Raw genomic sequence first — 22,921 nt, forward strand, 5'->3', positions numbered from 1 at the left:
TGGCGAAGGAAAAATGTAAATGTAAAAATGAAAGTTGGTTGCGTAGGCAAGTGGTTATAAGGCAAGAACCCTTTAAATATTTACATGACATACTGGTGGTAGAAAATTAGGGGATCACAATTGCAAATTTACAAGATTTACTGCACTGCAGTGACCATACCGCACAAACAGATTTTTATAGCATTTTCATCTACGAGGTTTAGGTGTCGACTCATATGGAGATTATAAAGAATTGAGCATTATTACTCTAAATGTAGTTTATGAGAAACCTCAGCCACATTTTCTATTTGCTTTTACAGTAATCACTAGACGATGTGATCTTACCATACCATGAAATGCATCAATAAGTGTACTGATACATATAAGATGCAATGAATAATGCCTTATACGGCTTCATAACTCGGTGTGCTCCATTCCGCCCTTTCTGATCCTGCTATACTGGTTGAATAAAGACCATTAGGAATAATTCAATGGCTTTTCATACATAGCCACAGTCTGCTTTTTGGCTATATATAGTGAGTTAGATGACTTATTTTGTTCACCCAGAATAATCTGGTTTCAATCTTTCCACCGGAGCAATTGTAAAGCATGAATAAAGACCACACACAAAAGTAGGAGCATTCCGGAGGAAACTGATTAAGAAATCATTAATATTTAATATAAAACCAGTCTGTTTCTTTTTAATTATTCACAGAATGCTTTGGTAAAAAAAAAAGACAAAAAAAAACATTTACATAGAAATTCGTATTTGGTTTTGCATAAGAAAATACAATCATAAAGTTCTTTTAGGTCTAAATAGGTTCTCTTCCAGACTCAATAGTAAAGCGTGCTAAAATCCCGAATTCCCTGCAGTTGTACTGTCCTCCTGACAAGCAAAGAAACATTTAGGCTGTAAAACTGTTACCTGACTCAAAGCCAAAGCTTGGTACGATGTCCACCGTGCCATGGAATGCCCCGGCCCAGGTGGTGGTAGCCATTGTGCTTGTACTTGGTTCTGTTTTACCTACATCACACTGCGGTGGGGGAATCCTGGCCGTACGTACTGAAGGCATTAGAAGAGGTCCATATCGTGGGTCTAGGTGGGAGCCAGGGTGGTGATGATGGCGATGGTGGTGATGCATATGTGGATGAGCATGGTGGTGATACATGTAAACATCATGCATGTGTGCATAAGGAGAACTGGTTGGTGAAGCCAATGGATAATGCCAGGATTCTGGTGAAGGATGTGGTATAGTCTGGTGCACGTTCTCTCCAGCCCAGCTGTTAGGGTCGGTAGTGGAGAAAGTGCCAGTGGCTGTCGTTGTAAAGTCTGGGTGAGTTCCGCTCAAGCAAGCTGGTGGTGATGATTGATATGAGCTTGTCCACAGTGACGGAGGTAAACTAGTCCTTTGACATGACGACGACGGACTCTCTAAAAATGGAAAATAGAATAAAAGTGTGACATTTTAAAAATTCTAGTATAAATTCATTCTCCATTGTTTATACACATTCTTCTGAGCACTAATTTATTTAATTTATTCTTTGTTATAATCCAGATCCCAAACACTGATTTTGGAAGGCCACCACTGCACAATATGATGGTTCGTGGATCAGTGATAAATATATATACACATGCATGGATCAATATAAAAGTACCTTTTGGGTGAGATATAGCACCACATACCCCCAGCTATATGTATGTTCTCCTGGAAAACCAGTTAAAGAGGAAACTGGGGTTAAGCAGCCAGTGTTATGTCGAAGACAGAAAGAATGAACACTATCTTGTTAACTGACACTGGGTTGTCTACCTTTGTCAACACTACATTAGGCTACGTTCACATTTGCGTTGTTGGGCATTGCTAAACGCATGCAAAAACGCATTGTTTTGTGACGTATGCGTCCATTTTTGGCTTGATTTGGGACGCAAAAAAATGCAACATGTAGCGTCCTGTGCGCCCTGACGCTTGCGCCAAAGATGACGCATGCGTCACAAAACTCAAGACAACGCATGTCCATGCGCCCCCATGTTAAATATAGGGGCGCATGATGCATGCGTCGCTATGCGTCGCCGAACCTGCGCCCGACGCAACGCAAATGTGAACGTAGCCTTACTCAGTAGGCCCCATAAACTTAGCAGGTTTTAAAACATCAGTGTTATAATCTTAAAAGATATTAAATTGAAACTCTACTTTCACCAAATTGTGTATAAATCAATAGTACAGATTAATATTATTATTATTATACATTTTTATAGCTCTATTTATTCCATGGTGCTTTCCATGTTAAAGGGGCAATTATAGACAAGTACAATAAACATGAGCAAAACAAAGTACACACAAGTACAGAAGGAGGGAGGACCCTGCCCAAGAGGGCTCGCTGTCTACAGGGGATGTGTGAGGATATACTAGGAGAGGGTAGAGCTAATCGTACGGGGGTTCAGTAGACTAAGGATCAATGCAGGTTGTAGGCTTGTCAGAAGAGGTTCTTTTTGAAGGTTTCCGTGATAGGCGAGAGTCTGATGTGTTGGGGTAGAGCATTCCAGAGTACGGGGGAAGCACGGGAGAAGTCTTGGATGCGGTTGTGGGAAGAAGAGAAGAGAGGGGAGAAGGAGATCATGAGACGATCGATGGTTGCGTGTAGGTAGGTACCGGGAGACCATGTCACAGATGTATGGAGGAGACAGGTTGTGAATGGCTTTGTATGTCATAATTAGTGTTAGTGTTTTGAACTGGAGCCTCTGGACAATAGGAAGCCAGTGAAGGGCTTGGCAGAGAGGATATGCTGGGAAATAATGGGGAGACAGGTAGATTAGTCAGGCAGCAGAGTGTAGGATGGATTGGAGTGGTGCCAGAGTGCTAGAGGGGAGGCAAGAGAGTAGGTGGTTGCAGTAGTCGAGGCGGGAGATGATAAGGGCATGCACTAGTGTATTTGTGGTTTCCTGGTCAAGGAATGCACGGATGCGGGAAATATTTTTCAGTTTTGAGTCAGCAGGAGGAGGTATGGGCTTGGATATGTGGCTTGAAAGAGAGGGCAGAGTCGAGGATCACCCCAAGGCATCGAGCATGTGAGACTGGGGAAAGTGATCAGCCATTGACATTGATGGATAGGTCTGGTGGAGGGGTAGAGTGGGATGGGGGAAAGATGATGAATTCTGTTTTGTCCATGTTCAGTTTTAGAAAGCTAGCAGAAAAGAAAGCTGATATAGCAGACATTGTGGGATTTTGGTCAGTAAGGAGGTGAGGTCAGGTCCAGATAGGTAGATCTGTGTGTCATCGGCGTAGAGATGATTCTACAAACTGTGGGATTCTATGAGCTGTCCCAGATTTTGTAATCTATCTTATCAGCTTTTTCTCCACATAAGCCTTTTATGCCACTCCATCCTGCCTTCTGAACTCATCCCCTGTGATAAAACAGCTCAACTCCATCTTGTTCAAGACAAGATGAATTGGCAGCACAGGGAGGTGTCAGACTGCACATATAAGGCTCACTTATAACCACTAATTCCACAGAGTTTTACAGAATTCATCATCACTGTCCTCCTTAGGGCTCACAATATAAATTCCTTATCAGTATCTCTCTGGAGTGTGGGAGGAAACCAGAGAAACCGGAAGAAACACACGCAAACATGGGGAGATCAGAAAAACTCCCCTTGGTGGGATTTGAACCCATGACCTCAGAGATGCAATACAACACTGAGCCATTGTGCTGCACAAATACTCTATGGAGATCAGAAGAAGGGAGGATGAGTGAGGTTCAACGTGAGAAAATAACTAGCGAGGGACACAGAAAGGTCGCACACAGCTTTCTACATGTGTTTTCCCTGGCACCAGAGCTGAACGCACATCTACACTTCTCAGTGCTCTAGACAATTGTCCTGCATTCTTCTGTATGTGTACAATCTAAGGAATAAAGACCAGAAGCACTTTTCTGTCTGCTATGCCGTGTATAGGAGACATCATAGCAATCAGTTTCCTACCACCAGCTCAGAGTTGATTATAAATTAAGAAATAGAGCATTAAAGGAGATAAATAGAAAAAATGCAGGATACTAGTCATATAATGGACAGAAATAGTGTTATTCCTCATGTACACACAAAAGACAGCTTATTCTGAAAGGTTACTTGAAAGTATGGTCTCTTTAATGTATGCAAAACAGGTGTTTAAAACATAAATAAGTGTAAAAAAAACACTTACAGAATTACATGGGCTTAAAAAATGTACGGTAGGTGACCCATGGTGATTAGCAGAATTGGACAGTATCTTGGTCTATGATTTGGAAACAGCATGCAGTAATATTGGGTGCAAATAAGTGTCTTTTTTAGGCTTGTATAAATTTTCAGGATTCCTTTCATTTCATTCTCATTACAGCATTATCCTAATTATTTCATTCTAAGGCTACATAGTGTAAGTGTGCTGTCATATTTTTTTGCTGTCTCACGCTCAGATTTGTGATTTTCAGGGATTTGTGAACATATCCAGGAAACTCTAAAACCCAGATTCATCGAAGCTTTTATTATAAAAGAAAAGTGCTGTAAAAGCTTTGAAAAGTCATAAAATATTGGCTCAACTCAGAGTTGTGCCAAAAATTTCCGACTTTCGTTGTTTTCCCATCAGTTTCTCCCAACTTTGCCAAAAGTACAAAACCATGGCTGGACGTCACAGCAGGGGTGTGACACCACAACTCATCTAATTCATGGTCAGCTGTGGCAATCCTTATGCCAGAAGTCTCTGAATGGAGTCAGATTTCTGGCATGGTGACCGGAGGCGCAAACCACTCAGCAAGCACTCCAGTTTCATGAGGACATGCATGAATGAATCAGGAGCATCTGGCTCCACCAAACCCTATTAAGAAAATTGCTGGTTTTGATGAATCGGGGCCTGAAGGTTCATGTGCCATCCGACAAAAATGTTGGCAGCACACAAACTTTTCACGCAGATATGTGATCGGAGACTTATAGAGCAAATGTTACCCATGCGTAGTACAAGGACATCTGCAATGACCATGTGCTCAAGAAGAGTCTTCTAGATAGACTGATATAATCGATATAACAAATGACTTATAAAACGCCTTTTATAGTCAAGACTGAAAAAAGGGAAGCTGCTTATTCAAGAATGGATAAATTTGTCTACTGAATAATAGTTTGCTGGATTTTTTTCCCTTGTTCGGGGCTAAGCTCGTTCATTTTTCTAATTATAAGTAAAATGTCAACTATTTTAAGAGGGAACATCCCATGGGAACAGTTTCTGATGCCTGGATTAGATTTTCCTTTACATGTCTAACAGAAAGGGTATGAAGAATCAGCGAGCTTTGTGTTATTATTTGTGTTTCTAGGCCATCTATTTCTTTTACGAAATTTTCTACACTAAAGCTCAAGGTCGAGAGTCTAAAATTTGTTCCAAATTCTTTATATATCCTAGAATGAGAGAAGGTTGATATTCTACACGAGTCACAAATCATAAAGTCATCAGGACGTCCTAGATTAATGGCAGGTACAATATTTCATATCAAGGGACACAAAAGTTGAAGACGTTCAATGACCTCTAGGATGTCTCAGATGTTGACTTGTAAAATACCTGAGCCCATATTATGTTAATATAAAGGAATAATTAATATTTTATGCAGGGCTCAGGTTTTTGGGCTAAATGCATTTTTTTTTTAAATAAATTTTTGCCAATTTTAATTTTCATATTACAATCTGTAGAACAAATAGTAGAACACTTGCAAATTTAACACTGGCCACTGGGGATATTTTAGGCTCAAGTGTCCTTAAGAAAAATAGAGGAATTAATACTGAGTCTTCACAATTGTCCACAGCTTCCATTCTGATTCTTACCCAGTCCCTGCTAGTGTCTACTGACTGGTACCTTCTCGACTGTCCAAAAACGGCCAGAAATGCCCACTGAAGTAATTACTGGAAAAAGTGATGACGGTGAACAATCTCAGTCAGTGTGCTGAGACAGGACCATAAAATATATCTCAGCAGAAATGGGTAAGCATTAGAATTGGCGTTGCATGGCCATTGTGCTAATGTTAGGAAATAAAATTTACGATTACCTCGACTTGTTCCTGTTTTGCTCTTTGAGACTATGTTTTCTGGATTGAAGTTTCTTATTTGACTTAAGGCCCTAGAGAAATGTTCATCTACGACCGCTCCGATGTCTCCATGAAAATAGGTCAAGAGGACGCAGCGTGAGTTCAGATATTCCATTTCAGCAGGCTGGTCTTTTTCGTCTTCTTCTTGCTTGGTTGGAAAGGCCATTTCTAAGGCTTCCTGCATCTTACTGTATGCAACAATCTTCTTCTGCGTAGAAAAAAAGGAAAAAAAAGGAAATTTGAAGCCACAAGATTTGACTCCCTTTAAATATATAATTATCTTGCTACAATTATAAAAAAATGTAGTAGTAGTAACTGAAACATGGGAGTTAAAGGTCATAGCTCCATTACTGACCCTTATAACCATGAAACACTTCATTTCAATAAATGCAAGTTACGGGAAAAATATATCTCTGAACCATGTTAGCCAGTAGATAAAAAAATAATCAAAATTGATCAAAATTGAGAGTCCTAAACTGCTATCAACTACTGTTATCTCAATTATTATCTCAAGTACTTAACTACTTTACTCAACTTAGGTAACTACCTACTTACTCAACAATAATACTACTACTTATGATCTCAACTACTTAACTACTATCTCAGCTACTCTTAGCTACTGTGCTTTATCTCCCATGGGACTGTCGGTCCCTTCCATCCATGGGCGCTGATTGCATACCCAATTGGTCATTCATCCCATGACTTTTTAGCTGACTAACCATTTAACTAAATAAGGGATGTTTGATTACATAACCTTCTACGGACCCACGGACAGGCGGCTGCACAGGACCCGGTCCTGCTCTACCCTTATACATTTGGACGTCTGCTAATACATAGTGACTTGAACAACAAGAGTTAGGTACCGTCCCGATTGGGTACACCTTGTTGCGGTGGGATGGATTTTACACGTACCCTAAATACCCTGTGATATTAACATGTATTATCTATTTACTGGGTAATTGCTCACTTTGTTTTTATCTTTCTGTCTGTTAAATGGCCACAATGTGAATGTGCACATATGCGTTGCACTTATACAAACACATGTTCTGGCTAATTTTATTTTGGTTTTGTTTAAAAGATGCGCCGTCAAGAAGCAAAATAAAAGTTATCTACCAGTGAATATTCCCGGTGTATCCAACCTCTGTCCCCTCCATTCTTTTTTTAATACAAAGAAGCAATGATGAGCCCATCTACCCATATGACCTCTGAAGGCAATTTCTTATTTTAAGGCATTTTCTCTTCAAGCAGTTTCTTTCTGATCTCGGAAAATCCCTTTAATGTGAAGTTTTGGGCCGCACACAATGCACATTATGTAACAGGGCCCATTAACTTCCGTATGTATTGCCAGCGACTTCTTACCCTCAGTTACCAGTGTGTGCCATGTTACACCGGCATCCCGAATAACTACACCCCTAGCAAAGGAGCAATTCTCGTAAACTATTACTGCTCCACACAATCTCCTTGTATATGAGTGAGGCTGGTGCGGAGGAATGAGGGATCTCCACGCTTGTGACTAGGGGGATCCTCAGCATTGGACCAGCCATTCATTTTCCAGTTACTCATCTTCTATCCGCTCTAATACTATGACTATTCTCATGCTACCAATGGGAGGAATTATTTAATTATGTGAAACATATAAAGTATGAAAATATCTCAAGAAAGCTAAAGAATAAATGTAATCAATGTAAGACAACGTGATTTCCTACTTCAACAACGGTAAGAAGGATAATACCTTATACACAGCGTATACTTCTCTATTACCAAAGACCCTGGAGACTATTACTAAACAAGAATACTGATATGAAAAAATATAAAAAATAATAGCCGAGCAGACATCGCACAGGATTCTGGCACAATGTGCTACCAAATAGTTTCAATTCCATTCCAGTGATCACGTGCATGATCTGCACCACATACTTCCATTACCTGGCCTCCATCCACAGGCACAGACAAAGCTGCAGTGTGCACTCCACGAGACAGGCAAGTGGAGATGTCTGACACTAATACGGGTAGGAAATGGCTGGCACTGATGTTTCAGAGGGATCATACACTTACATATAGGTGTATGGTGCGATAAACATGGGCACTGCTAAAGCTCATTGAATAGTGTACTAGCGCTTACTATATACTATTATGTTTTATAAAGTATTCAGTGCAAGTGAAAAATGATAGATAGAAAGATAATAGACACATAATAGATAGATAATAGACAGATAGATAGATAATAGATAGATAGATAGATAGATACCTAGATATCAGATAAATAGATAGATAATAGATAGATAATAGACAGATAGATAATAGATATATATGATAGAGAGATAGAGCTAGCTAGATAGATACAGACAGACAGACAGACAGATAGATAGATAGATAATACATAGATATATAATAGATACATAGATGATATATATAGATAATAGATAGATATAGATAATAGATAGATAATAGATAGATGATAGATAATAGATAGATACATAATAGATAATAGATAGGCAGACAGACAGATAGATAGATATAGATAATAGATAAATAATACATAGATAGATAGATAGATAGATAGATAGATAGATATAGATAATACATAGATAGATAATAGGTAATAGATAGGTAGAAGATAGTTAGATATGATATAGATAGATAATACATGATAGATAGATAATAGATAGATGGAGATAATAGATAGATAATACATAGATAGATAATAGATACAAAGATGATAGATAGATAATAGATAGATATAGATAATAGATAGATAGATAGATAGATAGATAGATAATAGATAGATAGATAGATAGATAGATAGATAGATAGATAGATTTTGGATCTTAGGTTGTCTCACTACCACTATATACAGTGGGTATATCTGTGTATTTGACCTGTACCTGCTCTATGTACATAAAAGATTGAAGGGCACAAGAAGAAACCACGTTGCTTTAGCATATGAAAACTCCCCTCTCCATCTGTACACACAATAGCTCACAGATTAGTATACAGAAGTTTCTTTTACTGACGAAGAAAAATTGTGAGTCCTGTCCTCCCATTATTGACCAAGCACAGGAGGTGCCGTCCTCCTCACCTACATATAAAAGGCACAATGAGGGGGTGACTGACAGCGGTCAGCAGGACAATGGCAGCATGTCTGCACAATTCCCTGCATCGAGCCTTCTGTACAGGAGAGATTTGTCTTATGAGGAATCCTATCATATCGGAGTCAGAGCACAATAAACCACTGCACTGCAGATAGCAGACGTCGCTTTTTGTATTGACCTGACGATGTGACATCATTGTAAAGTTATCTGCTGGACTGAACTTTTGTGAATTTACTGGAAAAGTACAAGAATTGCCGCTAATAGGAAACATGGGGGAAAATAACTTGAATAACCCACAATTAGGAATTTGAAGTAAATTTTATAGTCTCATAGGTTTGCACTACGTATGAATCATCATATATTTCAATACTGAGGTATTCTTCTCTTGGAGCATTTTTTAATATAGTGAAAAACATATTTGTGGAGTCTGGAAAATCCCTGTATGTTTATGTTGCATTGTTTCCACCCTTAAGAAACACTGAGGCCTGAATTCATCGTTGTTGTTGTGTCTTTTTCTAATGGTCCGCTCACACTGGCGAGCAGCCATCGTATAGCTGGGACCAGTGCTATCAGGTGTTTCATGAGTTGGCATGAGACATTGGACGGCACGCACCCATACAAGTCTACGGGTGGGTGCAAAACATCGGAGGTCATCCCACTGCAGTCCAATATACGCCGACTCCCAGAATGGAGAAGATGGAGAAATGAAGTTCTCCATCCTCTCCACACCTGTGATCAGATTCTTACATGAGAGACATCACAGTAAGATGACTCTCGGCTCACGCTCGCAGCAGAGGGTCATTTCCATGTAGCATCTGATTTTCTCGCCTGAGAGAATCAGCGGATATGTGAGTGAGCCCTAAGGCCGGGGTCACACTTGCGAGTGCAATGTGAGAAACTCACGTGAGTCTCTCGTCTCAATACCCGGCACTGCCGCCGGCACTCAGAGCCAGAGCATTCGGCTGCATAGAAATACATGAGGCCACACACTCCGGTCCCGAGTGCCGGCGGCAGTGCCGGGTATTGATGCGAGTGACTCGCGCGAGTTTCTCACATTGCACTCGCAAGTGTGACCCCGGCCTAATACAGACTATTTGGTTTGCCTCTTATCCATTTTTTGTTGTTTTTTTTTTATTTACTTTTACTTATGTAGATGTTTTAGCCTAATTTATAATTTGTGACTTTTCTCTCTTTTGAAGACTAATGTGGGACATTTTAAAGCATCCTGTAACTTTTATGATCTAGAATGGAGCCAAAGAAAAAAGAAAAAGGTAAAAGACAAGAAAAAGAACATCTTTAATTTTGAGCAAAACTCACTAACGTATTGCGCCATTTTATAGAACACAACAAGACAGAAAAGGAAAGTCGCTTAAAAAAAACACAAGCAATAAATTGGGGTCTCACTTCTGATCTAATTTACACATAACCTTAAATTGAAAACGAGGGATAATGCTGGAGACATTTGGACAAAAATATGCTGTGAGGCTAAAGAGAGAAATGAATAATAATTGAGAAGGTTACACTAATTAAGGAATATAATTTCTTTTATCGTGGAACTTCTGTTCCCCCAGACCTTATTTTCAGTCCATTTTGATCACTTTTAGGAAAAACAAAATTTCCTTCCTGACACCGAATTTATGTATCAAAAAAATGCACTAAGAAGTGATTAAAATGTCATATCTATCACAAAATATTAATAATAATAATGCCGGCTCACCTCGCAAAAACAAGCCCTCACATAGCTCTACCGCTGAAAACTGAAAATGAAGCGCTTCTCAGAAAATGGCGACAATTTTTATATGGACTGAAAGGTAAAACATGGGAAGTAGTTTCCTTTACCACAGGCCTTATGTTAAAAATGCAAAAAAATTCTCATAATTTTCGAGAAAACAAAATTCTTTGGGACATGGTAAGAGTTGGTTAATAAAGTAATCAAGTGTAGCGAGTATATAGAGCTAAAAATTGGGAAAACGCAAAATTTGATTACTTCAGTCCCCATGCAGATATCCAATTTTAGCGTACGAGAGTTCTCCGTGCTTTTATCACTCGTACCTGTTACAAATTATGGAGCCATTCACACATTTGTGAATTTTCACAAAATTGTGGAGGCATGTCCGATTTTGACTAAGTTGGATCAACATTGGCAATGCAAATCTATGGGTACGTGAAAAGAATTGGACTGCACTCGAATGATAGCTGACTGCGGTCCAATTTTCATGTGGAAACTTTTTTATTTTTCCACGTACGAGAATAACTTGTGACACTCAGACCGCACTCTGATCAAATTTCAAAAAAAGAACCTGTTCACATTTAGTCTGTTTGGATGTGACGGTCAGTTTTTTGAAATTTTTATTAATTAGCCTTCTGACTGAGCACTCCGCCTTTTAGCCACAGGTATTTTTAATCACAGCAGGACCACTACCCCTTCACAGAGATATAGATTTTAGTCTAATAGAGGATTCATGTTCCCATACAAGACTTTATTCTAAGTGAGGATTGGCATTGTTAGGCCCTGGTAAACGAGAAATGCCTTATCGTGGCTACCAGGTACACATGAATTGGCCAATTTATGCGCTAAACTTTTTCAATTTTTCATATTTCTAGTGCAGTAAAGCAATTCAATTTTCCTATTTCATGTTTGCAAGTTTTGGTGCTACAGAGTGGTGCCTTATTTATTTGATCGCACTCTGATCAAAGTCATCAGAGTCTCATCGAAATAATCTTGTACATGAGAACATTGGGTGTCTAAATGAGGCGTAACTCAGTCACTGCACTTCTTTTAACTGGTTGCAGTTTTCTGTGACCCATGGCAGCTAAGTACAACAATGCAACCTTTTTATCTAATTTTCAATATATTTGTATCACCTCTTCCCTTCATTTATATCTATCAGGTCACAAGTTTCCTCTGAGAACGAAAAAAATATATATATTTTTTCTTTGTTCGCGTAATGAATGTAAGACAATGGCTACAGCGCGGTGACTATACCATGTCCTCAGTGGGAAAAGAGAATAGTCAGGGGATATTTCACCAATTATCTGCACTTCAATTCAAATTTTACCCACTTTATTTATCTAATCTATCGTTTAAGGAGAACTTGCAGGAGAATGTGTGTCTGCCTCTAGCAGATCCCTCCCTTACTCTCTCCATTGAATCTTATAAGCACCAGCTGTCATCTCCTATCTCAGTAATGTGAAAATCTGTCTTCACTGAATACAGATTTTACTCATCAATTTAAGTCCTGGAGGAGAAAGAAGCAGATTTCTCTGATAAGATATATTATAAAGTGGCTTATATTTATGTGTTACCTTTTAAAATATGAATAACTTTTTTCTCATAATTGTAATTCATAATTTCAAGCTAAAGGAGTTGTCTGGTGAAAACAAGTTATACGTTATTGAGAGGATAGGTGGTAATACTTTATTAATCAGTGGGGGTCATTAATTCAGGATGGGGCTGCTGAGAGCTGTGCATTGGGTTTTCTGGCCGCCCCGTAGAGAATTATTATTTGTTATGCATTACTTATATAGCGCCATCATATTCCGCAGCGCTTTACAGACATTATCATCGCTGTCCCCCTTAGGGCTCACAATCTAAATTCCCTATCAGTATGTTTTTGGAGTGTGGGAGGAAACCGGAGAACCAGGAGGAAACCCACACAAACACGGGGAGAACATACAAACTCCTTGCAGATGTTGTCCTTGGTGGGATTTGAACCCAGGACTCCAGCGCTGCAGTGCTAACCACTGAGCCACCGTGCTGCCCATGAATGGAGTGGTAGTCAGGTATGCGCACGACTGCTCTGTTCTGATGGAGATAAAAATTCCTCTGTCCGGTGATCGGTGTGAGCACCAGTGGTTGAACTCCCACCGATTAATTATCATCTTGTGGTTAGGTGATAACTTGTTTTCATTGGACAACCCCTTTAAGTAAAAGCATCATCTCTGGCATAAAAAATAAACTGCCTCAAATGAAAACCTTGTTTTCCATAGCAACCAATCACATTGTAGCTTTCATTTTTCCAGAGCAGGTTAAGAAGTGAAAGAAGGGCTCTGATTGGTTGCTATAGGGAACACCTCCATCTTCTTTAGCTGGCTGTAATCCTTCCCATAGTCCCTCGACCTGCGCTGTCCTTTGTACAGGAATACATCACGGTGGCAGATGTAGACTTATTGCATTATTTAGGAATTATAGAAAAGTTTTAATTTGGGGGGGTTAGACAGAAGAAACACACGGGTCCTAATTTGTCGAAACTAAAAGAATAATAGTCTTTGTTGCCCATAGCAACCAATCACAGCTTAGTTTTCTTTTCTTGATCTATGCTGAGAAAAATGAAAGCTGTGCTTTGATTGGTTGCCATGGACAACAAAGATATTTTTCTTCTTTTCTATAGTTTTACAAGTATCAAACACACAGACAAGTAAAAAGTTGCCATTAATGAGGGTCACATGTAGGAACAGCAAGTTTATGGGGGAAAACAAATATGGCCTTTTCCTCGTGCTAGCTAGGCCTCCATATTACATCTCTCTACCTATTGTTTGCCCCATAACACTTTTGCAAGTCTCCAAGAGAGAAGATCCACAGATCTAGTTGCCTAGAGGGGCCTGTGGAGACGGAGAACTTTGTGTTTGTTCTTACCACCCAATGGGTCAACCTAAGATGGGGTCATCCAAGTGCAATAAATGTCCCTGATCAAAGGGTCATTCCCAAGGTCACAGTTATCCCTTATCCAAAGGACAGGGATATCTTGCTGATCACTGGGGTCCAAGCACTGGGAACAAGGATCTAGAGTGGTGGAACCGCTAACTTCATTGTCTATGGGACTGCTTCACCGGCAGCAGTACCGTAGTCAATGAACAGAGCAGATTTTGAGCCCCGTTATTGTGAATTATGGAGTTTCCAGCGATCAGACCTCTAACAATCAGTAACTTATCCCCTTTCCTATAACTAAGGGATAACGTACGATTTTGGGTATAATCCTTTAACTCAACTTACGGTACTTTTCCTGTTGCTGAAGTACAAGTCTGAGCTTCTTCTCCCTACGTATGTTTCTATTTTTCAGGTTCACATGTTAGACATACAGCACAGTGGTCTAGACTAAAATCTAATAGTCGCTTTATAACACGTTTTCTGTACCCTAGGTTCTGAACAATGTTGCTGTTGATGGGGGGTCCAGGACCTGAAGTCCCCATAGACTGGCAAAAAACACCGCTCTGAAGTATATATGCAGCACACACAGCGCTCCATAGCAGATCGATGGGGCCGTACACCGCTCTGTGAGGGTGACTGCACAGACCCATAGATTTACTATAGAACCCGTACATCGCTCTGTGCACGCTGCGGACTTCAGAGCAGTGTTTTCACCAATCAGTGGGTGTCTTAGGACCCGATCCCTCACCGATCGGCAGCATTATGCAGCGCCTGTAGTATATAAAGAGTTTTATAAAGTGAGAGTTCCACTATAAGTTTTGGCTGATCATGAAGTCAACATCCAAGACATATTTGTAGATTGTGAGCCCTCGCGGGCAGGGTCCTCTCTCCTCCTGTTCCAGTTGTGACTTGTATTGTTCAAGATTATTGTACTTGTTTTTATGTACACCCCTCCTCACATGTAAAGCGCCATGGAAAAAATGGCGCTATAATAATAAATAATAATAATAATAATAATAATAAATATCACAAAAATTCACTATATTTTTCTCATTGCCTACCATAATACTACAGGGTGTACAAACTTAGTCAAATGGCTTTATTATGCCTGTATTGCAATTGTAATTCCAATACACCAAGTATTCCTGAACGGCTCAGAAATCCTTCTCGGTTACTGGCGAGATTCCTTCTTTCAGAGACACTTCCCATGTAAAGAATGATCTTCATGCTTAATAATGATAAAACTTTATGGAATGCAACAACAGAATTCTGGAGTCTCTAATGACTGCGAGGTCTGAGCCAGAAGAGCGCAGGCCCCGGCTCACACCCACGCTCTGTGCATGCCGAAAAGAGGACACGTCTCTCTCCCTACTACCACAGAGGAGCAGCAATGGCTTCTAGGGGACGAAAACTAACAATGTCCTCTAACCCCACAATTAATGCAAATTCCATAAAGTTGATGAATTTAGTCAGTGAGTTTGTCAACAGTTTTCACGATATAAACCACGGTACATACACGATTAAATACATTGCTTAGAGAGGATGAGGCCGGTGTATTTACTTCGAATATCCAGGTCAAGATATCTATATACTTATTTTTGAAAGTTTTCCTGACTCGTTTTAAAAATAGTACTTTAGTAGCCCAGTTCTAGCTCTGTTGGAAATTACGACATGCTCATTTGAATTTCAGGATTAGACAGGATTTTCAAGGTCAGTACACCAGCCTCATCAGGTCCAATATATGTATACAGTCTGTATTGTGATATCTGGTGGCAGATCCACTTTAAGATAACCTGTTGTGTTTTGTAAAACAACACACATGGCACAATTGACAATTTCAGCTCTGCTATAGCTGCATAGCTACATCTCTGCTGTATAAATATACCTATATATTTAAAAGTAATTTTGTTAACGGTAATTATATATATTTTTTTTATTATTATCTACACAATTGGCAATAGGATATACACTTTGTCTTAATTTGGCATTATTTCCCTGTTTTTATACTTCATTTTGCAATTACCGTAATTAGCGTCTAATAAATTAACACTAAATGAATTAATAAACAATAAATATTTTCCAGATTACAAGCTAGAGACGTACAATTTGACAGTGCGCTGTACTTTATGTATACTGACTTCAGAGCCCATCAGCCAATGTATACATCACTTATTATGTCATTTCCAGGTGCTGTTATGTCTGCAGAGCTGTACATTCCAGCACACAGGAGGTGACTCCTGGTCACACAGGAATATGGACGGATGGACAGACAGAATCATAGAGAGAACGGAAGGAAGGTAAATAGATGATAGATAGATTGATAGATAATAGATAAATAATAGATAATAGACAGATAATAGATAGAAGATAGATAGATAGATAGATAGATAGATAATAGATAGTAAATAGATAGATAGTAAATAGATAGATAATAGATAGATAATAGATATAGATAGATGATAGATAGATAATAGATAAATAGATAATAGATAGATAGATGATAGATAGATAATAAACAGATAATAGATAATAAATAGATAATAGATAGATAGATAATAGATAGATAGATAATTGATAGGTAGATAATAGATAAGTAGATGATAGATAGATAGATAGATAGATAGATAGATAGATAGATGATAGATAATACATAGATAATAGATAGATAATAAGTAGATAATAGATAATAGATAGATAATAGATAGATGATAGATTAGATAATAGATAGATGATAGATTGAAAGATAATAGATAGATGATAGATAGATAGATAGATAGATAGATAGATAGATAGATAGAAGATAATAGATAGATGATAGATAGATAATAAGTAGATAATAGATAATAGATAGATAATAGATTGATGATAGATAGATGATAGATTGAAAGATAATACATAGATAGATAATAGATAGATAATAAGTAGATAATAGATAGATAATAGATGATAGATTAGATAATCGATAGATGATAGATTGATAGATGATAGATAATAGGCAGACGTTAGACTTTTTAATCACTCACACACTTGCTATTATTCTGTATCTACACCCCTGTTTCAGTACAGACAGTTCCTGGGGCAGTAGGAGGTGGTTTTATTCTAACACTGCACATTTTCCACCCTGTGCACTGTTGTACTGACAGTGTGACCGCCCGCTGACATCTCCGCACTATGGATGTGTAGCAGGCACTGTCAGTATTGCCGCAGGTCCATGTTCAGCTCGGACCCCAGTCACCAGAGAGTCTGTATTTTGGGTTTATCACTTTCATACTTTCCTGTTCCACACGAGATGAGACATGTCCGGAATACATCTGCCCCATCTTTCCTGTTATAGGAATAGCAGAGATGACTTTGTCGTTCAGTATTCTTTGGTTCTGTACTGTTTATAGAAGGGCTTTGTCACACGTCAGTGTTTGGTCAGTATTTTCCATCAGTATCCGTCTGCCAAAACCAGGAGTGGAACTTACAGAGAAAAAGTAGAATTAAAAAACCCGAGTTCTGTGCTTTAGAGACATTGCAGGTTCTGGCAGAGAAATACGGAGGTGTGACTAAAGCTTACATGGGGCTACCTGCAGTCCTAGGTGAAACCAGCTGTGATGTGTCACATCACAGCATCACACTGACTTCTCCCATCTCACAGACTGTACTCCCGGCAATGACTGCTCTCCCTAATCTGCGTATTGTTACTTCTCCCCAGTATATGTGATTTCCACTTACCAGAGAACAACCCAGAAAATCCCGGCCTCACCTGTTGGCTGTGATGTCGGTGGTAATAGGACGCTGCACACGCTGCCGGGCCGGGCACACACTGGGGCATGCCGTACACTTGGTGATGATACATAACATCCAGACAACTCATGGCAGGACCCCCGGGAAGCTGCTCCCCCGGACTACGGCTGATCCTATGAGTGGGTGGGTGAGCCCCGCATATTCCGCGCTCCCGGGTGCTCTCTCCATATGTCCCTTATAGACGCGCAGGGTGAGGACACAGGCAGCAGCATTAGCATGCACACAATGGACGGGCCACACAGCGGCCAATGGGCAGCTCGGCTCTGTGCACACAGGACGGCTCATCTGCTGCACTGCACGGGGCTGGGGGCGGGGACCAGATCTGCGCAGCTTACTGGACGAAAGTTTGACACTGGGCTGCGCTGTGATTGGCTGCAAGGGAACAGAGGAGGAGTCTCCCCTCTCACTTGATGATTCAGAATGAAGTTTTCAGAGCACTGAGACTGGTGCAGGGAAGCTGTAACATCTGTCTGTATGGGAGGACGGCTACACTGATCATAATAATAATAATAATAATAATAATAATAATAATAATAATGTGCTTTACAGCCATCTGTCTGTATGGGAGATCGGATACACTGATCATAATAATAATAATGTGTTTTACAGCCATCTATCTGCATGGGAGAACAGATATAATAATAATAATAATAATAATAATAATGTGTTTTACAGCCATCTGTATGGGAGAACGGATATAATAATAATAATAATAATAATAATAATAATAATAATGATGTGTTTTACAGCCATCTGTATGGGAAACGGATATAATAATAATAATAATAATAATAATAATAATAATAATAATGTGTTTCACCAGCCATCTATCTGTATGGAAGAACAGATGCAAAAAAAATAAAAAAATAATACTAATAAAAAATAATAATAATGTGTTTTACAGCCATCTATCTGCATGGGAGAATAGATACAAGAATAATAATAATAATAATAATAATAATAATAATAATAATAATAATAATATGCTTTACAGCCATCTCTCTGTATGGGAGAACTGATGCAAAAATATAATAAAATAATAATAATAATAATAATAATAATAATAATGTAATAATAATAAAAATAATAATGTGTTTTACAGCCATCTATCTGTATGGCAGAACAGATACAATAATATAATAATAATAATAATAATAATAATAATAATAATACTTTTTTATTTATATAACACAAATATGTTGCACTTTAGAAGGATATATATAAACAAACAAAATCAGACATTACAGAGTAACACATAATTCATCAATTGAAACAAAGAAGTAATGATTGTACTACATGCAGAGGTGAAGTAAGGATGGCTGGCTCAGCATGTTTCCCTGATGTCGGATGCCTTGGAGTTGCCAACTCTATATTGTCCATGGTATTTAGATACAGTTCTAGGATTGCTCTCTGGATGAAGGCAAGCCTACCACCCAGTATAGCAGAGCTGAATTGGTCTGACTCCTGTGTAAATCCTAGAGAAATAATAATTTCTACATCTTGCTAATAATAATTTTTGCAAAATCTGTTTGTATTATAGAGATCATAACAGAGAGTCACAAATAAATAAAAACGTAAAAATATGCTGTAAATTTTGAAAAGGTACTAGGAAAACAGTACACAAATCAAGAGGCAATATCATGGTCGCGTAAAATGGGCAGTGCATTAATATGGCCTGTAGGATGGTCTGCCTCTCTTTTCAAGGAAGAAGAAAAAGAAGGGAACTGAGAATACCACAAACGAAAGGGTCAACATCAACATGACAAAGGAAATACTGTGCTCAGTGTCAGCTGAAGAGATACAGATGGATCAGAACTGATTGTATCATTTAGTTGTTTCTTTATACTGTAAGTATGGTATAGGCATTTATGTATCTTTGGCAAATATTCCGTTTGCTGCCCAAGACAGTATCTAAACACTCTGGCCAGTTGGATTGTTGGTGCTACCTCTGGCATCATGCAACATGTTATTAGAACATGAGGCAAAAACTGAAACTGCGCCCTTCCCCACAGTGCACCGTAAACTTGCCATAAGCAAACACACTTCCATCATTATTTTTCATCATTATTTAGTTACAGGACTTGAACCTGCAATAGTCTGATTACTTATACTTTATAATGCAATACCATAGTATTGTTATATATACAGTACAGAGCAAACGTTTGGACACACCTTCTTATTTAAAGATTTTTCTGTATTTTCATGACTATGAAGATTGTACATTCACACTGAAGGCATCAAAACTATGAATTAACACATGTGGAATTATATACTTAACAAAAAAGTGTGAAACAACTGAAAATATGTCTTATATTCTAGGCTCTTCAAAGTAGCCACCTTTGCTTTGATGAATGCTTTGCACACTGTTGGCATTCTCTTGATGAGCTTCAAGAGGTAGTCACCGGGAATGGTTTTCACTTCACAGGTGTGCCCTGTCAGGTTTAATAAGTGGGATTTCTGCCTTATAAATGGGGTTGGGACCATCAGTTGTGTTGTGCAGAAGTCTGGTGGATACACAGCTGATAGTCCTACTGAATAGACTGTTAGAATTTGAATTATGGCAAGAAAAAAGCAGCTAAGTAAAGAAAAATGAGTGACCATCATTACTTTAAGAAATGAAGGTCAGTCAGTCTGAAAAATTGGGAAAACTTTGAAAGTGTCCCCAAGTGCAGTTGCAAAAACCATCAAGCGCTACAAAGAAACTGGCTCACATGAGGACCGCCCCAGGAAAGGAAGACCAAGAGTCACCTCTGCTACTGAGGATAAGTTTATCCGAGTCACCAGCCTCAGAAATCGCAGGTTAACAGCAGCTTAGATTAGAGACCAGGTCAATGCCACACAGAGTTCTAGCAGCAGACCCATCTCTACAACAACTGTTAAGAGGAGACTTTGTGCAGCAGGCCTTCATGGTAAAATAGCTGCTAAGAAACCACTGCTAAGGACAGGCAACAAGCAGAAGAGACTTGTTTGGGCTAAAGAACACAAGGAATGGACATTAGACCAGTGGAAATCTGTGCTTTGGTCTGATGAGTCCAAGTTTGAGATCTTTAGTTCCAACCACTGTCGTTTTGTGCGACGCAGCATAGTTGAATGGATGGACTCTACATGCCTGGTTCCCACCGTGAAGTATGGAGGAGGAGGTGTGATGGTGTGGGGGTGCTTTGCTGGTGACACTGTTGGGGATTTATTCAAAATTGAAGGCATACTGAACCAGCATGGCTACCACAGCATCTTGCAGCGGCATGCTACTCCATCCAGTTTGCGTTTAGTTGGACCATCATTTCTTTTTCAACAGGACAATGACCCCAAACATCTCCCGGCTGTGTAAGGGCTATCTGACCAAGAAGGAGAGTGATGGGGTGCTAAGCCAGATGACCTGGCCTCCACAGTCACCAGACCTGAACCCAATCGAGATGGTTTGGGGTGAGCTGGACCGCAGAGTGAAGGCAAAAGGGCCAACAAGTGCTAAGCATCTCTGGGAACTCCTTGAAGATTGTTGGAAGACCATTCCCGGTGACTACCTCTTGAAGCTCATCAAGAGAATGCCAAGAATGTGCAAAGCAGTCATCAAAGCAAAAGGTGGCTACTTTGAAGACTCTAGAATACAAGACATAATTTCAGTTGTTTCACACTTTTTTGTTAAGTATATAATTCCACATGTGTTAATTCATAGTTTTGATGCATTCAATGTGAATGTACAATTTTCATAGTCATGAAAATACAGAAAAATCTTTAAATGAGAAGGTGTGTCCAAACTTTTGGTCTGTATTGTATGTCCTACATTTTTCACTATATGATCAGTGGTCAATCAATACAACATATGTTTTCAGCTTTGTGACATTGTTGAAAATTGCTATTCTGTTCAGAGGTGTACCTAGTTTTTCTGGCACCCGGGGCAAGAATTCAGTTTGGCGCCCCCCTCCACCCCAAACACATGCTATTTGCACACCATGTCACATGCCGACGAGCTGCTCTCCCTAATTCAATGTTCAGTGAAAAACTGAGAGAAGCAGGAAGAGATGCTCATTGCCACGTCACAGTAAGTATGAAAATCGCATATGAGTGACTCGCCTATGTGATGTCTGCTGGAACAGGCAAGCAGAGCTGAATCCTGAAAGTGAGGATATTACATGCTGTTTGAATTGGCATGCTACAGGGTTTCATTTTATAATTAAATGGTGCATCCAGGTTTGAGATGAAAGCCTGCAGTCACTCTAGGTGACTGCAGGCGTTTGAATTCTTACAGCGCATGCACTGCACATTCCAACTAGACATGTTCAGCCTTGCTCAATTCATTTTCATTGAGTAAGGCCTCTTTCACACTTCAGTCTTCTGGCATCAATCAAAATCCGTCGTTGTGATGGAGCAACGGATCCGTCAAGAATAGTGAAAAATGAAAAAAACGGATCCGTCGCATCCGTTTTTTCGACAGATATGTTTTTCATATCTCCAAATGGGAGGCTCCCAAACGTGATTGGCTACTAGAAAATAATGGAAACCTATATATTGAGTGTTTTAACACCCCATCTTTGAGAGGTTGTAGAGCAAGTGGCAGAAATGGAAAGGAGTTCTAGAAAATATTGTGACCATCTATCCATCAGGCAGGTTGCTGGCAGGCTTCTTGCTTGTATGCTTCTTGCTGGCACATTGAGGAATGAAGCCACATGGCAGGTTTTTAAAGATTTGGGGCTGTCTGGCCAATTGGCTACTAAATACAGATTTGGAGCATGCTCAGTGTAAAAAAACCGGAATCCATCGCTGGATTCCGTCATTTGACGGACAGCGACGGATCCTGCGACCATAGGCCTCCATTCTAGCCAACAACAGACACCGCTGGATCCGTCACTGTCCGAGTTTTCGACGCAGACAAAAAAACGTTACTTTGTCCGTCCTCTCCAGACAACGGATAAACAAATTCCGATGGATCCAGCGCACGATGGACGAAACGTGAGGCCATCCGCAGTAATCCATCGCTAATACAAGTCTATGAGAAACAGACGGATCCAGAGGGCAAATTCGCTGGATCCGTTTTTTTTCACAAAACAACGGATTTTGACTGAAACAAAAAGACTGAAGTGTGAAAGAGGCCTTAGGCCACACTTGTCTAGTTGGCAAGTTACCACAAGTATGCAAATTGCCGACACGAGAGTGTGAAGTGCACACTGTGAGAATTCGGAAGTCTGCAGTCATACAGGATGATTGTAGACTCATCACAAACTTGGACAACCCATTTATTGTTCCAAGCAAAAATGAAAATATGATCATTAGTCAATATCACAAAAATTTTTAACATCCAGATACTTGATGGATGATGTTGTCT

At 39.4% G+C, this 22,921-nt stretch overlaps 1 protein-coding gene across 4 annotated transcripts; it reads right to left on the bottom strand.

Moving 5' to 3' along the window:
- Window positions 1–223: 223 nt before the first annotated feature.
- Window positions 224–17,908, bottom strand: VGLL3 (vestigial like family member 3). 4 transcript variants are annotated; one of them, XM_077294079.1, is made up of 3 exons: window positions 17,561–17,908; window positions 6,034–6,280; window positions 224–1,411 (listed from the first exon to the last, which is right to left on the bottom strand). In XM_077294079.1, the coding sequence occupies exons 1-3, from the start codon at window positions 17,669–17,671 to the stop codon at window positions 885–887; spliced, it is 885 nt and encodes a 294-aa protein (XP_077150194.1). In that variant the 5' UTR covers window positions 17,672–17,908; the 3' UTR covers window positions 224–884. The 4 variants fall into 4 exon arrangements, with proteins under 4 accessions (XP_077150194.1, XP_077150195.1, XP_077150197.1 ...); XM_077294080.1 differs by having other exon boundaries at window positions 226–1,411; window positions 17,530–17,663; XM_077294082.1 differs by lacking the exon at window positions 17,561–17,908 and adding an exon at window positions 12,842–12,865 and having other exon boundaries at window positions 226–1,411.
- Between the last annotated feature and the right edge of the window lie 5,013 nt (window positions 17,909–22,921).

This window comes from Ranitomeya variabilis, chromosome 3 (assembly GCF_051348905.1).
Source record: "Ranitomeya variabilis isolate aRanVar5 chromosome 3, aRanVar5.hap1, whole genome shotgun sequence".
NCBI lineage: Eukaryota > Metazoa > Chordata > Amphibia > Anura > Dendrobatidae > Ranitomeya > Ranitomeya variabilis.

Bases quoted from the DNA above. Each gene is read 5' to 3' on its own strand.
- VGLL3 (XM_077294079.1), bottom strand. From the start codon at position 17,671: ATGAGTTGTCTGGATGTTATGTATCATCACCAAGTGTACGGCATGCCC. The intron at 6,281-17,560 runs GTGAGGCCGGGA...TTTTCTACGCAG, and splicing joins ACCGACATCACAGCCAACAG to AAGAAGATTGTTGCATACAG. The intron at 1,412-6,033 runs GTAATCGTAAAT...TTCCATTTTTAG, and splicing joins CAAAACAGGAACAAGTCGAG to AGAGTCCGTCGTCGTCATGT.